Source organism: Silene latifolia, chromosome 4, assembly GCF_048544455.1.
Source record: "Silene latifolia isolate original U9 population chromosome 4, ASM4854445v1, whole genome shotgun sequence".
Classification (NCBI taxonomy): domain Eukaryota; kingdom Viridiplantae; phylum Streptophyta; class Magnoliopsida; order Caryophyllales; family Caryophyllaceae; genus Silene; species Silene latifolia.
Window position 1 is genome coordinate 12576527 of NC_133529.1, and position 17466 is coordinate 12593992.

General features: G+C 38.7%; 1 protein-coding gene across 2 annotated transcripts; it reads left to right on the forward strand.

Annotated features, from left to right (window-relative positions):
• Window positions 1–16610, forward strand: LOC141652979 (ribonuclease 2-like). Of its 2 annotated transcripts, none has more exons than XM_074460611.1 (8): window positions 1–299; window positions 1800–1828; window positions 2015–2088; window positions 3128–3229; window positions 14940–15031; window positions 15195–15356; window positions 15673–15772; window positions 16256–16610. In XM_074460611.1, the coding sequence occupies exons 1-5, from the start codon at window positions 79–81 to the stop codon at window positions 14997–14999; spliced, it is 486 nt and encodes a 161-aa protein (XP_074316712.1). In that variant the 5' UTR covers window positions 1–78; the 3' UTR covers window positions 15000–15031; window positions 15195–15356; window positions 15673–15772; window positions 16256–16610. The 2 variants fall into 2 exon arrangements, with proteins under 2 accessions (XP_074316712.1, XP_074316711.1); XM_074460610.1 differs by having other exon boundaries at window positions 16259–16610.
• Window positions 16611–17466: the final 856 nt, after the last annotated feature.

The following is a 17466-nucleotide window of genomic DNA, read 5'->3' on the forward strand; positions in this document are numbered from 1 at the left end:
TTTAGCATGCAAAACTTAATAGCCTGGCACTCTTTTGGCCCAGACGTCTGATACGATCAGGTTTAACGAACGATTGCAATGGCTAAACTCATAGCCATTGCCGTTCTTTCTCCTCTGATCGTCTCTTTTCTAGTCGGGTCTTCCGCAAGCTTCAGTGTAGCTAACAATGGCGGACTATCACTCCGTAACAGCAACCACCGTGATTTCGATTACTTCGTCTTAGCTCTTCAATGGCCTCCTACTAACTGCCGTAATACTAACACTCTTCACTGCTGTAAATCCAACGCTTGTTGCTCAAGGTTTCTTCTCTCTTCTCCTAATTATTCGTTTTCGCTCAATATTCTTCGATTTTTTTGTGCTAATTAGGTTTGCTGATTTTGATTGTTATTTTGATTTGTCATGTATTTTTAAGCGTTTGCGAATTGTAGCTTGATGCGTTGTTCGGATCATTATGGTCTTCACGATATGTTGTTTTGATTGATTATGTCGTTTTCGGAGTCGAATTTTGTGGTTCACTAATCATTATGCAGATGAATTGTTCATTTGTACTAGTTTGAACTTTGAAGGATTAAATAATCTGCTAATTTACTTTAATGCATGTTAATTGAAACATGTAGGTGATTATTTTGATCAGTTATGTGTATTTAAGTGTCTTCAAATTTTAGCTTGATGCATTGTTTGGATCATTTTCGACTTCATGTTATGTTGTTTTCGGAATCGAATTTTCTGGTTCATTACTCAGATGAACTGTACTAGTCTGAAGGATTAAATAGTCTGATAGTTGAGTTGATGTTGTTAATTGGAGCATTTACATGATTATTTTGATCAGTTATGTGTTTTGAAGTGTTTGCAAATCATAGCTTGATGCATTGTTTAGATCATTAAGGATTTAACTTTTTGTTATTTTGATTGACTATATCATTTTCAGAGTCTAATTTTGTGGTTGTACTAGTACGAGGGTTTAAATAATCCGCTATTTGAGCCATTTTGAGGTGTGCGTTCACCAAGGGACGGTTCTAAAAGATGATTCATGTCAGCCGACCCCAAATCATTTTGGGATTAAGGCTCTGATGTTGTTGTTGTTGACTTAATACTCCGTACATGTTAATTGGAGCATTAAGACACTTTGTGGAGCAATGATTATGTGAGCATCAAATATCAATGAATATTTTGACCTGCTATGTGGTTTCACTTTTGAAGCGTTTGCAAATTTTAGCTTGATGCATTGTTTCGGAATTGAATTTAGTGGTTCATTATTTAGATGAATTGTACTAGTATGAATGATTAGATAATTTGCTAGTTGACTTATTACATGTTAACTGATGCATTCAGGGATTTCAGGCATGTTGTGAAGCAATTTTGTGTGCATCAAATTTTACTTGCTGGCTGGGGAATTATATAAATATGCCGCTTTTCACATGTTTTATTACCCTTGGGAAAGGTGAAAGAGGGTAGGAAAAATGGTGACTGTTTCATTAATTTCTTGACATAGACATCATACATAGATGGCAATACAGCATCATCAATGTGTAAGGATTCTTCTTTCAGTTGTAACTTGTATGGACGATTAAAAGGGCTTTCGAGTCATCAATGTCGTCAAAACTCAGAAGTTTACAATGCGAGTATTCAAAGCAGTCTTTTTTTTTTGAAGTCTCAGTCTTTCACATTCCTCAATCGAAGCGTGCACAATTTGGGCATATAGGGAATTGTATTTATAGAGTTGGAAATATTATATTTTTCTTTTCGTGAAGATTGAAACATAAACTCACCATCTTGTTTTTTGTCTTTTTTTTTTCTAGTTCCGGTCCACCTCAACATTTCACCATTCGTAAGTATTCTATTATACAAAGCAATATCTTCATAAGTAAATGGTTTGCTTTTTTCCATATAAACTGTACACATTCCTAACCCATGACTAGTAAAGTGACATTTTAAAAAATTAGATAGTTATTGCCCCTTTGGACATTGGAATGATGTTCTGTTTATGTATATTCATTTCTCTAACTTAATGCAGATGGCCTTTGGTGTAACTATAATGATGGAAGCTGGCCTTCCTGTTGCGGAGACAACAATTTTGACGAAAAAGAGGTATTACATCTTGGACTTCGACCCTTGTGATTATTGTGCTCGCCAATGCTCTTTTCCTAACCTGTCTGATTATTCTTAACCAGTCTACTCCTTGGATGCAACTTATACAAGAGGCAAAACCAATAAGTATTTGGATTTGAAATTTCAAAATTTTGCTATAAAACTTATGGTGTTGAACTGTTGATAGCTGTAACTTCAAGAATAAACTAAAAATATGGCATTTAGAGCTGATTCTTGTTTAGATGTCCACATAACTCCCCTAATTTTCATCGACTAAGTGTGTCGGACGATTGTTATTTGACTGCCCACGTTGTTTGGAGCTGTCTGATTGTTTTTTTTTTGCTGGAGTAAATTGTTTTTTTTTGGTGTTTATGGATGATTTTCATATACTTATGCTTACTAAATTTAGAAAATAATTTTATGTTCTTTAATTGTCACCTTTCTCAAGTCCTAATGTTTTGACGTACTATACTAGTTGTGCCTAATAGAACGTTCAATTTTACATCAACAACACTAAACTCATGTATCTACAAATGCTCTTGCTTGGTGGAGTAATTTACCTATCTTTATTACCACAAAAAGGCTTCTCCTAATGGCGCTTGATGAGAAAATGTGACAACTATTTCTATTGCACAATATACAAAAGCAGATACAGCTAAATTAGCATTTAAATCATCCCTATTTTGTGAAAATAGTTAATATGTTGGATCAGAAATGGAAAATGTAATTTTTCTTTCGTGTTTTTATCTTGATTGTCTGGTTCTTTTATTCCACTAACCAAGAATGCTCATGGGGAGGGAATATTTTTGGAATTGTTACTGCAATTCAAGAATTTATGGTACCTGGCCTTGGTGCCGATACCAGCATTTTCATTGTTCAGGATGATGCCATTAGGATTTTATTTGGGAACATGCACATATTAGGATTGCTCTCTCATTTCTGAGATATTCCCGCAGCTTTGATGCTTGTAAATTTATGATCCATTTAGATACGCATTTATGAGTAGATACATATATTATTAACTGTTTTCTGGCTCTAGATCTCAACACTGCAGAAAGCACTTGATGACTATTGGCCAACTCTTTTCTGTGGTTCTACCTCAACATGCCATGGACATAAAGGATCATTTTACGCGCATGAGGTGATTGGCTTTTCGTTTAATTTTGAGTTGCTTATATCTTTCTCATGGTGGTTGTATGTGACTTGTAACAATGGCTCTCTTTTGTTTTCTTGCTGTGGCTGGGTGCATTATTTACATCACAGTGGGGTAAGCATCTTCAGCTATTTGTTTGACATTTTTCTGTGTCTTATTGCTCATTAATCGTTGCATACACCTACTTGCTTATAAGAAATTTTGGATGGGAGGATTTACAGTCACACAACTTTTATATCAGAGTAGTGTAATCTAAATGTCTTGTACAAGAGGGATTATTGCACTTTTGATTTGCATGAAGTTAACTCTCTCTAATATAGATTTAACTTAGAATTTTTTTCATTAAATGGGGTTGAAACCCAAACTATTTAACAAAATAAAGCGGGTTTCAAACTATTTACCCAAAATGGGCTCAAGTTATCATTTCCGGAGTATTCTTTTTTTTTTTTTAAAAAAAAAAAAAAATTTAGAACTACTCATTGTGTGGGGGCAATGACTAGTTCTGTGACCAATTTACAGAATATAGGCCTTCGTTATCTTCTTCTTTGTCCTCTGTGCTCTTCCTCTTATTCTTCAAGGCAACGACTAGTTATGTGACCAATTTACAGAGTATAGGCCTTTATTGTTTTCTTCTTTGTGTTCTTCCCCCTCTTTTTCTTCATTATCTCCTCATCCCCCACATCCTCCTCCATATTTTGAGGCTCACCACCTCCTCATTGGTTACCTTGATTAGGGAACAACGCGAGTTGCGCCCATGAAGGAAGAAGCCCATTGGGGCCAGTTACCCTTGGTTGGCCATGAAGTAGTACGGAGGGTATTGGGCGTAGTAATTGTTGACCCGGTCCTCATGCATCCCCAAATGTTATTCAACATCCCGCAACATAGTTATTATTAGGTCGAATTGCGGGGTCGGGGTGTTGGTAGGGTGAGGGTATGGAGGGATAAGTACGTAGCTCTAGGGAGGTGGTTGTTGATACGGAGGAATAACCAATATTTTGCGGAATTTGTAATTGATATCCCTCGGGAGAAAGAGATAAGGTAGCTCGGTCTCTGGTTGTCCCTCTCCTTTTTTTTTTTTTTTTTTTCGAATTTCATATTTTTTTTTCTACTGATTTTTTCAACTTTTTTTTCTTTTCTTTTCTTTTTCATCATTTTCATTTCACACCCCTTTCTAATAATAATAAAGGAATACAAAATCGACAATCAAACATGTACCCATAATTAACAACTAAACTAGCTTGACTAGGGTTGGCTAAATTTAGGATTGTAGTTAATATATGGGTCAAAATAAGTCAATTTGGCTAGTGAAGTTCAAGGGTAAAAGATGAGAAAAAGGATTTGCCTCTCCACATGTGTCACCTACCACAAACCGGATGCATACAAATATTAAGAGACAAATGTCATGCTTATGCAATTTGATGGTACATGTCTTATAAGGAGTACTACTCTCATCTTAGAATGAAACTTATCATGAATGTCATCAGTTTATTAAGCTCTATACCTTAGAAAATTTGAGTAGGTTGCCGATATTAAGTCAAGTCTATTCGTTCAGTAGAAATTAATCAAAAACTCGTAGATTATGCAACGATTTTACAAGAAAGGCATTGGCTATGCAAGGCTTGGGCTATAATAAAAGCACATACGGGGTTTCATCATTGTTATTCAACCGTTCCGACTTGACCTAATATGCAAAAGAAAACATGTTTTTGTATATTTCTCAAATTTTTCAAATTTTTTCTTTTTTAAAATGGAAAAGAAAGAACAATGCATATGGAAATGCAAGAAATATGTTAACAGAAATGCAATAAAAATGCAAATGGATGCAAACAGACAAATGCATACCCTCCCCAAACCAAATCACACAATGCCCTCATTGTGATCAGCAAACAACCAACAACATCAAAATATATGGAAAAGGGATACTGTTGGGGTTTTTGGTACAAATAATATAAAAGGTAAAGACACAATATTTTTGTTATGGACTTAACCACAACCCAACTTGTATTATTATTCTTAAACCTTAACAATAATACAATCTCAATCTTCCAACACTTAGCTACTCGCTAAGATTTCAATCTATGCTTAACTCGGGATATTAAGCACACACTCTTTTTTTCAACAATGACTAAAACCCTTATTTATATAAGGTCCTAAGTCCTAACTTATCTAGTAACATTAAGAGTCTTAATACCTAACTACTAACTCCTACTATTTACATCTTATAACATCTAACATTAAAGGTGTAAATACTAGTAACATAAAACAACTTATGACTCTTAATGCTCAATAGAATAACTTAAGATATATCAATGTTGGGGTTACTTTTCCAACAAACCTCCCCTTAAGCCCAACATTACTTTGGACTTGTCAATCATCGAGCGGAGCGACAACCTTTACTTGGAAGCACTTCCCCTTCACTTGAGAGTGTCTCCCCTTGAACTAACCCATCTTCAACACATCTTCCATCAAATGTGAATAAGTTAGTTTTACCTTTTCTACCTTTGAGAATCACCTTACCCTTTTTAGTGACCTCCAAAACACCACTCTTAACATGAATGGTACAACCCTTAGAATCTAATCTACCTAATGAGATTAAATTTCTACTAATGTTTGGTATATATCTAACATCACCAAACCTTCTAACTTGGCCATCATGAAGTCTCACCTTAACTTCACCAATCCCTTCAATCTTTGCCTTATCACCATTTGGCAAACTAACCACCTTCCCTTCACATTCTTCATAAGAAGAAAACCAATATTTTCTCCCACATATGTGATAGGAAGTTCCCGAATCTAATACCCAACTCTCACTAGGTTCCTTTTCACCATGAACCATTAAGAGCTCACCATCATCAACTTCTGCCATAGCTGCAACCCCACTAGCACGAGTCTTTTTCAACTCTTTCAAATCTTCTTTTGCCTTAGGACATACAGTTTGTATATGGCCTAATTCATCGCAGTAGAAGCACTTGATATTAGGATTGTGCTTTTTCCAACCGCCCTTCTTCTTGCCGCGATATTCACCCACAAAAGCTCCTCCATCACTTGAAGAACCACCACCTCCTTGCTTCATCAACTTTTCGGACTCAAGCAAAACTACAACGGTCTCATCTAAGGCCAATGTTGTCTTCCCTACAAGTAAACTAGTAATAACCGTGTTATACTTTTTGGGAAGAGACGCCAACAACATTATTGCCTTATCTTCTTCTTTGAATGTCTCATCCAAACTCGCCAATTGGGTGATCAAGCCATTAAACTTGTTTAGATGGTCCCTCAAATCGCCGTCATCTACCATCTCGAGCTCGAAAAGATCTTTCTTCAAAAATAGTTTGTTAGCCAAGGACTTCGCATTATAAATGCTACATAACTTGGTCCACAACTCCTTAGGATTTGTCTCCTCTAACACACTATACTTGATTTCTGGTGCAAGGGCTAAACGGATTGTACTAACCGCGCGCAACTTCATGTCCTCCCATTTGAGAACTTGAACATCATCGGGCCTTTTATCTTCAAGCGTCGCATACAACCCGTGTTGTATGAGAACATCCTTTATCATGCTTTGCCATAACGAGAAATTGTTTTTGCCATTAAACAACTCCATCTCAAACTTTGTACCAAAACTTTTCTCCATCGAGCCGTAGCTCTGATACCACTTGTTGGGGTTTTTGGTACAAATAATATAAAAGGTAAAGACACAATATTTTTGTTATGGACTTAACCACAACCCAACTTGTATTATTATTCTTAAACCTTAACAATAATACAATCTCAATCTTCCAACACTTAGCTACTCGCTAAGATTTCAATCTATGCTTAACTCGGGATATTAAGCACACACTCTTTTTTTCAACAATGACTAAAACCCTTATTTATATAAGGTCCTAAGTCCTAACTTATCTAGTAACATTAAGAGTCTTAATACCTAACTACTAACTCCTACTATTTACATCTTATAACATCTAACATTAAAGGTGTAAATACTAGTAACATAAAACAACTTATGACTCTTAATGCTCAATAGAATAACTTAAGATATATCAATGTTGGGGTTACTTTTCCAACAGATACACAGAAACGATATGGAAAATAAGTAAAGTAAAGCAGAAAGAGAAATGAAAACTCACAAGATAGGATGCAAAAGACCTCCCCAAACCGGCCAACAAGGAAAGGTCGTAACAAGCGACTACTAGTCATCGCGGCGAGGTAGTCGGGCGTCGTCCTCCTCCCTCTCACGGGAGCGTGAAGCAAGCCCAGCTCGGTACCGCTCCTCCACCTCAGTTGTGTCCTCCTCATCTGTATCAGCGTGCAGCGCCTGGTACCCGCCCTCTGGGTATCGGTAGTAAGACGGATGGGTCTGGTGGCAACCGTCCGGAACGGGCTTAGTGGTCGTACAACTCCTCCATCCTTCTCTATCCTCGTTGTCCTCGTTGTACGCCTGCACATGTCAAGTAAAAGGTAATCACGTGCCCCCGGTCCCATGACCAAATGGGGCGCAAAAGGAGGGGGTCGAATATAGTGAGCCGGATATAGCGGCTGAGGTCTAGTCTCAATCTCAGAAGTGGGTGCAGTGCGAGAAACATGTGGAGCGGAGCCCTAGAAGACTGACCCACTTCCCTAGCAGTGTGGGAAGTCGGCCTCGACCACAATGGATGCCCTCGGATAGTGTAATGCAAGTGGTAAGAGGGTACCAGTGGTCGAGAAGCACCACGTGGGGCCTGAGGAAGAGAGAAAAGTGGGGGTAAAGTGGAGCAAGGAAGCGTCACAAAAGTCGCCTGGAGATCTTCTATGTATAGTCAGGTAGGATCCAATTCACATGTATCATATAAGGTATGTTCATCAAGCATAGATTATCTAAGGTGACTGGATCCTCAAGTCCTAAGGGCAGCATGTCCCAATTAAGCTAAGCATAATGATTAAAAACCCGAAACAACGTGGGCAAGGAATAAAGCAAAACATGGATGAGATTTACACGACGGCGTAGCATGGAAAACTTTGAATGAACCTTTAAGCTCTTGCATGATCTTTTGACTTATGGACTCTCACGGGACACTCAAACTCTTTTATATGTGAAAGGACAATTCTGTGAATGCACACTCAACTATCCTCAACTTATAACAATGTGCCCGCAATCTAATATGGTAAACATGTCAAAACTAGCAAGCAAAGATAATCAAATGTAAGCATGATAAAGAAGCCAAATGGGTAGGAAGAGGACAAATAAACATGGGTAAGAAAGGGGAACAAAAGAATTATGGTAATGTGGAGCTAAGTCAAGCTAGCAACTACCAAAATGCAAGGATGCTCAATCCCAATTCTAACCCAATTTTGCAATTCAAACCATAAGAAAATTCTCCAAAATAATATGAATAATGCATGAGAATTTCTCACATTCTTTCTTCTCTTTTTTTTTCTTTTCAATGCATACTTCTTCTTTTTTTTCATGCTTTTTCTTTTCTTTTTCTTTCTTCATTTTTTCATCCTCATTTTTTCAACTTTTTCCATTTTTTTTTTTGAGCATTAAGACTAAGCTCACATGACTTCAAACAATAAACCATATCCCAATGAGCACCCAAACATTATCCAACTAAGCTACTAGCTCAACAAGGGTAGACAATTTCAATGATGTAGCTAGGGATAAATTTTGTGAATGGGTCAAAAAGGCTAAAATATCATGTGAATGGCTCCAAAATGCTATAACAAATGAATGCATGCTTACCAAGAGATGACATGAGAACCATGCATGTACGTTTTGATGAAACACACATTATAAGGAGACACCTACACTCACCTAAGAGAGACCGGATATGGATGCATCGGTCAAAAAGAGGCTCTACCTTACCATTTTGTAGCTTGCCACTAGTCAAGATCAAGCCTATTCGGTTCATTCTCCATCTCCCACCTACTATGTCAAGACATTCCCAAGTAGCTAATATTCCATCATTAAAGAATAAATCATTAGCAACAAGCCATTATTAGGATAAGCAAAGAGGAAAGTAGGCTACAAGCAAGCACAAAGCAAAAATTTCTCTCAAAAATTTTCAAAATTTCTACACTACATGCAAACTACACTATATGCAAATGCAATCCCCCCACCCCCCAAGCTAAACATCACATTGTCCTCAATGTGCCAACTATTCAAATTACCCAATCAAACCATAAAAATGGCTCAAAGCACAAAACAAGAAGGACTAGAGGTTATGTTTAATGGGTTGCAAGATCTAAACTAATATGCAAAACAATGAAAAACTTACTCAACTTGCTAGCCTCCCCAAGCTAGCATGAATTCGGGGGATTTCTTCATCAATCAACTATGAAAAGGGCCAAAAATTGAACCCCTTCCTCCCTTTCTTCTTCTTCTTACCACTACCACTTGATTCACCTTGGTGTCCACTTCCACTTGAATCATCCTCTTGAAGAGGAGTGACATACTCACCAATATCTTGGCCACTACCAAGACCATCACCATAGCTACTAATCCCACCATACCCACCATAGCCTCCATATCCACCATAGCCTCCTTGTAATGCCTTAACACCATAATCTGAACCACAAAAATCCGGACCGGGTTCATATGTAGCAAATGTACCTGCATCATTGTTAGGAGGGGGAGGGGGAATAGGGGAAGGAGGTGGAAATCCACCCGGAGGATAAGTATAGAATGAAGGGTGTGGCCCCTCGGGTTGGATAACTCCTTGCCTAGCAAAATGATCATAAATAGGATGCAATTCAAGTCGTTGATCATCACGAATTTGATTAACATTTAAGTTCATTTCCCGCATCATATTCATCATTTCTATGCTAGAGAGTGACTCAATGCTAGAGGTGGAGTGACGTGCTTGAGAGGGTTGACCTCCCGTACGCCTCTCAACGGTGGTAGGTGTCTCACCTCTTAGGTCTAAATGGTAGGTAGGTCTAGTAAAGGGGCCACTTCCACGATGAGGCTTACGGTGAACCAAAGCCTTAATTTCTTTCTTTTCCTCGGGTAGACGAATGGATTCTTGGCTACCTATTTTCCAAATCATGTTAGGATAAGCATCCTTAAACCAATTACAAGAAAGAAAATATTCATAATCAAGCCCAACTCCCTTTTCCCTAGACTTAAGCAATGGTCTCAAAGTGGTATTCTCTTGGTTAAACCTACACAAATGGTGAGCAATTTTAGTGACCAAACCTCCTAAGACAATGCAACTATTCTTGACATTACATTGTTTGGTCAAGTGGACCGCAAAGTGGTAGGGGATATTGATTCCCCATTTCTCATCACCATTAACATTCAAGAAAGCACCCAAAATCTCTACTTCAATCTTCCTCACCGAGTGAGGTTCATTTCTCCCAAAAAAGGTCCATCCCATAAACCTTTGCCAAATCCTTATGTCGGGGTAATGAATAAATTGATGAGGGGTATGATCCCAACCCGGAAAGGGCAAGTGAGAAATGGCATTCCAAGTCAAAACGGGGTTATAATCATCGGGTGATTCGGTGGGTAAGTCCTTGTGAGGCAATTGAAAGATAGCGGCAAAGTCCGCTAAGTCCAACTTATGGTCTTCATTAAACAAGCGAAAGGTAACAAAAACAACACCGGGTTTCCTAGACCTATGAAACTCGAAAGAGCTCAAGAACTCAAGGGTGAGTTCGGGGAAGGTCTTATAATTCATTGTGTTTGGGGAAGGACTCAAAAGGATGCATTACCCTCCCCAAACCAAAACGGACAACGCCCTCGTTGTCCTCAAGCATACACCAGCAGATATATACAGGGGAACGGGAATATACAACCGATAAGGAATGAAAACAATAAAATAAAAAGGAGACAAAAGAAATAAAGGAGCGAGAATAAAAATACAAAACACGAACTTCCCCAAACCAACCAGCCAGTAAACTGGGGAAGTGAGTAGACCAGTAGCTACTCGTCAGCCTCCTCGTCTGGCACGTCCTCCACCGGCACGAGGAGGCTGACGAGTAGCTACAATGAATTATAAGACCTTCCCCGAACTCACCCTTGAGTTCTTGAGCTCTTTCGAGTTTCATAGGTCTATGAAACCCGGTGTTGTTATTTTTGTTACCTTTCGCTTGTTTAATGAAGACCATAAGTTGGACTTAGCGGACTTTGCCGCTATCTTTCAATTGCCTCACAAGGACTTACCCACCGAATCACCCGATGATTATAACCCCGTTTTGACTTGGAATGCCATTTCTCACTTGCCCTTTCCGGGTTGGGATCATACCCCTCATCAATTTATTCATTACCCCGACATAAGGATTTGGCAAAGGTTTATGAGATGGACCTTTTTTTGGGAGAAATGAACCTCACTCGGTGAGGAAGATTGAAGTAGAGATTTTGGGTGCTTTCTTGAATGTTAATGGTGATGAGAAATGGGGAATCAATATCCCCTACCACTTTGCGGTCCACTTGACCAAACAATGTAATGTCAAGAATAGTTGCATTGTCTTAGGAGGTTTGGTCACTAAAATTGCTCACCATTTGCGTAGGTTTAACCAAGAGAATACCACTTTGAGACCATTGCTTGAGTCTAGGGAAAATGGAGTTGGGCTTGATTATGAATATTTTCTTTCTTGTAATTGGTTTAAAGATGCTTATCCTAACATGATTTGGAAAATAGGTAGCCAAGAATCCATTCGTCTACCCGAGGAAAAGAAAGAAATTAAGGCTTTGGTTCACCGTAAGCCTCATCGTGGAAGTGGCCCCTTTACTAGACCTACCTACCATTTAGACCTAAGAGGTGAGACACCTACCACCGTTGAGAGGCGTACGGGAGGTCAACCCTCTCAAGCACGTCACTCCACCTCTAGCATTGAGTCACCCTCTAGCATAGAAATGATGAATATGATGCGGGAAATGAACTTAAATGTTAATCAAATTCGTGATGACCGACGACTTGCATTGCATCCTATTTATGATCATTTTGCTAGGCAAAGAGTTATCCAACCCGAGGGGCCACACCCTTCATTCTATACTTATCCTCCGGGTGGATTTCCACCTCCTTCCCCTATTCCCCCTCCCCCTCTTAACAATGATGCAGGTACATTTGCTACATATGAACCCGGTCCGGATTTTTGTGGTTCAGATTATGGTGTTGAGGCATTACAAAGAGGCTATGGTGGATATGGTGGCTATGGTGGGATTAGTAGCTATGGTGATGGTCTTGGTAGTGACCAAGATATTGGTGAGTATGTCACTCCTCTTCAAGAGGATGATTCAAGTGGAAGTGGCCACCAAGGTGAATCAAGTGGTAGTTGATTGATGAAGAAATCCCCCGAATTCATGCTAGCTTAGGGAGGCTAGCAAGTTGAGTAAGTTTTTCATTGTTTTGCATATTAGTTTAGATCTTGCAACCCATTAAACATAACCTCTAGTCCTTCTTGTTTTGTGCCTTCAGCCATTTTTATGGTTTGATTGGGTAATTTGAATAGTTGGCATATTGAGGACAATGTGATGTTTAGTGGGGGGGGGGGGGGGGGGTGTTGCTATTCGTGGACTAATCTGGCCGCTTGATGCCGCACATTGCGGCTACTCTTTTCCTCGCGCTTTGACTTCAATCTTGACTTCGTGGCTTGACCCGCAAAGTTGGGCTTTGACCCTCATCATAAATAACTCCTAATGCACTCCTTAGCCCATTTAAACATCAAAACCTCATCCTTATTCCACTAGCCCAACACATGTTACCTATTTTCTCAAAATAACACATAACTCAAGCTAAACACCGTCAAAGACAAGGTATGCAATAAAGCTCTCAAACACCCCTTCCAAGTAGGGATGGCAATGGGTAGGGTCTGGGTCGGGTCCACCCGGACCTGAGATTTTCCGTTTGAACCCGTACCCGACCCAGACCCGCAAGGGTCTAAAATTTGAGGACCCATACCCGGACCTTCTGGGTAAGGGTTGGGTCTGGGTCTACCCGCGGGTCCAAGTTTCAGCCACTTTGATAACAGGATTAATAGTTATGGGGTCTATAATATTAAAAAAAAAAATTCATACTACTTTAACATTATGAGTTTATTAATCTCTATTGTACACTACCAAATACAATATACATACCAAAGAGATTAAGAAACACAAAGAAGACCTAAATTAATTTTACCTCCAAATACATGTGAAAGAATCAAACTTGGAACCCTAAAATCAATACTGTACTTGATAGTCTCTCCATCCGACTGTCGCTGGCGGCCGTCAATGGTGGTTGTCGGCCGCCGCCTATTAGAGAGGTGGTTGTCAGTCGCGTATCAGTGATGTGGTGGTGGTTTCCTTGTGTTAGTGGTAGAGTGGTGGTATTGTCAGAAGAGTTTGGTTGGGTTTTATCACTTTATGGGATGAGGGAAGAGGGAGATTTTAGTTGCTTTGGTTTCTACGGTATGTCAGTATGAATTTAGAAAAGTTGTGATTTTGATTTTTTTTAATAAAGGGTCTAAGTGTCGGGTATGAGCCTCATAACTTAGATTTGGACCCGGACCCGGAATATTTTCTTAAGACCCATACCCAGCTCATACCCATTGGGTCTGAAAAAATCAGACCCATACCCGACCCGACCCATTAGGGTTTGGGTCGGGTCCCCGACCCACTGCCATCCCTACTTCCAAGCAACCAAATGAGCATAAAGTATACCTTATTACACCATACAAAACACGTCTAATCAGTGGGATACACATTGACAATTTGACATATGACAAAATCACGTCTCAAATGGCAGATGACCCAGAGGCTGTTTACCAAGAGCATCACGGTTGTGGATTTCATTTTCATGATATAGCATGCCAATCATGCATGCAGGGCCGTCCCTGGTCCTGTGCAACCCGTGTAGTTGCACAGGGTCCCGGTTTTTTTGGGGCCCTAAAATTTTGAGTTACTAATATATACTCCTTCCGTCTCGGTCAATTGTTGTTCTTTGGTTTTTGCATAAAAATCAAGAAAAGTGGAAGGAGCCAATTACCAAATGACAAGTGGAGCAAATTAAGTGTGAATGATCAAATTGTTCATCAAGTTCATTCTTAAAATAGAAAGGACAACTCCTCACTGAGACACCCTAATATGGAAAACGACAACAATTGACCCCGACAGAGGGAGTATATTATACATATATGGCAAAGAATCAATGTGAAAATGTAGTGCAGGTGGTAGAGTTGTTACAAATTGAGCGGCACTTCCTGGGTCGATTCATTTTGGCAGCAATTTTTTTAATTTTTATTACTGGTGGACCAGGATCACAAGCTTGTGACGGATATCGCCGTCACAAATGAGATTTTGTGTACTTTAAAACCCACGATCTTCACCTACTTATACTCCCAAGTCCCATCTCCATGAACACAATTATTCTCATTTTATCAATTGAACGTTTTAATTGGTTGATGGTTTTACTCGGAAAAAAAAGTATGCAGTATACTGTGATATGAAATATTTACTTTTGCATATAGTTTGAGGGATTTTTTTTGGCAACAGTAAAAATAATGTAACCTTAAAGTACACAATCACATTACTTTTTTTTTTTTTCTAAAATAGGAAAAATTAGCTTATAACCCCCGTGCAAAATTTTAGCAAGGGCCTCATTTTTAAAGTTCGCACAGGACCCCCAAAGTCACAGGGACGGCCCTGCATGCATGTATCATCTTGGCATCTCATCTTGAAACTGCATATATGTGTAAAACATCCATTGCTATCATGCTTCACCTTTTATGTTAAATCTTTCAGAGAAGCATGGTACCTGCTCTGCTTCAGTGTCTGGAGACGAGTATAATTACTTCCTCATAACACTCAACATCTACTTCCAATATAATGTGACAGTAAGTGTGCTAACTGTGAATTGCTAACTTATACTCGCAACTTCTTTTATACTTGTTGAAAATTTGCTCAATCATTCCTTCCACTGTGTTAGATAGTTTTTATTATCAGTTATATCCCTATTACTTCATTTAGTTACAAGTGGAATTCAATGCACAATTGCAGAAGGTACTGAGTGAAGCTGGATATACACCTTCAAACTCTGAAAAGTATCCTCTCGGCGGCGTCATAACTGCTATTGAAAATGCTTTCCACGCATCGCCTTTGATAGTTTGCTCTGGCGGTGCCATTCAGGAAATTCGTGTGTGCTTCTATAAGGATTTCAAGGTTAGAGAGGAGACAATAATTTTCTTTGTTGCCCTCTGCTGGGTCTTGTATTGAACTCTTTGTGTGAAAATCTTGAAGGTCATTTGCAGTAAACCTTAGTTTCCTCTGGAAAACAGACTCCAATAGCATAAATTTATTTAGAACTCCGATTCCAATTTTCTAGTCTCTCTTGTGTTTAAGATTGTTGTATAGCTTAAGTCATAGTTTCATACCTTCATTCCGTCCCTTTTTTTTCTCTGCTGGACAAACAATTTTATAGTGTTGAACTTGAACATATATCCTGCAAATCTAAATTATATGTTTGATGTCACTACAGCCTCGAGATTGCGCAGTTACCAGTGGAAATGTAAACAAGGTAGATTTTTCAACATCATCTTGCCCAAAGTATGTCAGCTTGCCAACCTATGTGTCTTCAGGTGAGTGATACTTATTTGCTAAATGGTTTGAATAAAACTGAATTAGCCCTGTGCCCCTTTAACTGTTTTGAGAATTTCTGTGATTGAAAACGCCAAATGCCACAGGAGTACAATACTCATAAAAAATCATTTTAAACGCGCTACTATTTTTTTTACTCTGGAATAACAGTGTCCACTACATGTCATGTCCCGAAAATTATTCAATTTCTAACTTCCGCATCAGTTGCTAAACTCAGAAGCCCTTTTTACATTACTCCTACTAGGAGAAAGCTATGTGGAGGCAATGGGTCATGGTATACTTGCTAAACTCAGAAGCCCTTTTTATATTCTTTATTTATCAGATCAGTTTATCTTTTTGTTGAAGTCCTAGTGAAACCCCTTTCCATGGCCTTCGCTTTGCCCAATGACTCCTATCGTATTCATCTTAGGAGCTTTGCCTTGTCAATTATGTGTTAATTTGGCTAATAAGCTTTCTTCTATCAGCAGGACTAAGAACTGGCGAAACACTCATTGAATTGCAACCCAATGTCGAAGCTCAATAAGAGCCACATTTATCAGGTTAAACCTGCAGCTTATTCTCGGTCTACTGTAAAAACTACTACTGTATAATGTATGCAAGCAGATAGGTTTGTTAATGCCCTGTAATATATCCTGGCAATTGCTCGGAGTTTGGCATACTGTATAATGTATACGAAGCTCTGCATTGTTCCGAGTGTGACGGTAAACATGTTTATTGGCTACCTCGCAGATGCATATATTGTATAAATTTAGCTCTGTTTAATTTGTAGCTTGAGCACAGTTTCCTCTGAATTACAAAAGATCCTTTTCTACGCCTAAATTTCTTTAGTTATTAGATTCACGGCGGATAATGATAGGGCGACACCGCCCAATTTCGGCGTCACTCTCTCACATGCACCCCTTATTATTGAGGTTCCCACTTATTACTGTTGGGTAAATTAATCCAACACAAGTTACAAAATTAAGTATAATGCTAAATGTTACAATGCACATGTAGCATGTTAGAGTTAAATGAATATGAGTTCATTTGCGTAAGAATGTGCACAAACTTATGAATTGTTTTAAATTCATTTGGGAATAACGTGTGAGTTGATTTATGGTGTTAAATTATAACATCATTTCACAAGCTATATAAAGGATGCAATTCCTTTGGAAAAATATCTCACAAATTATAATCAAATAAGATGACTAGTAAATAAAATTACAGTCGGGGTTTGATGGTGAGAGGCAGTATAACGGGTGTTATAATACAATAATTTAGGAGGTTACTCTAGGGGTGATATTAGTGGCATTGACTAATATTACTGGAGGGCTAGAGGTTGTTATCTTATTTTATTGTGGGTTTCGAATTGATATTAATTCGGAACGGTTACGTTGTACTGATACTATATTATTATAGTGGATTCTAGTCGATTTGGCTAGTGGGTTTTACTTCCGGTTTGGAAGGTTTTGCCCTGGGTTTAACCCTAAAATATCGTCTCATCTTATTATTGCTTACATTTATTTACTTTTACGGTTTACTTGTCGATTGGTTGCTTCCGTTGCGCGTGGAGATTGGCGTTAATTTCCCAACAGTGGTATCAGAGCCACTAGGCTCGGTCTGGTGGCTGGTTTAATTGGCAAGGATGTCAAATATGGGGTCTCAATTTGCAGTACCAAAATTTGACGGTAAAAGT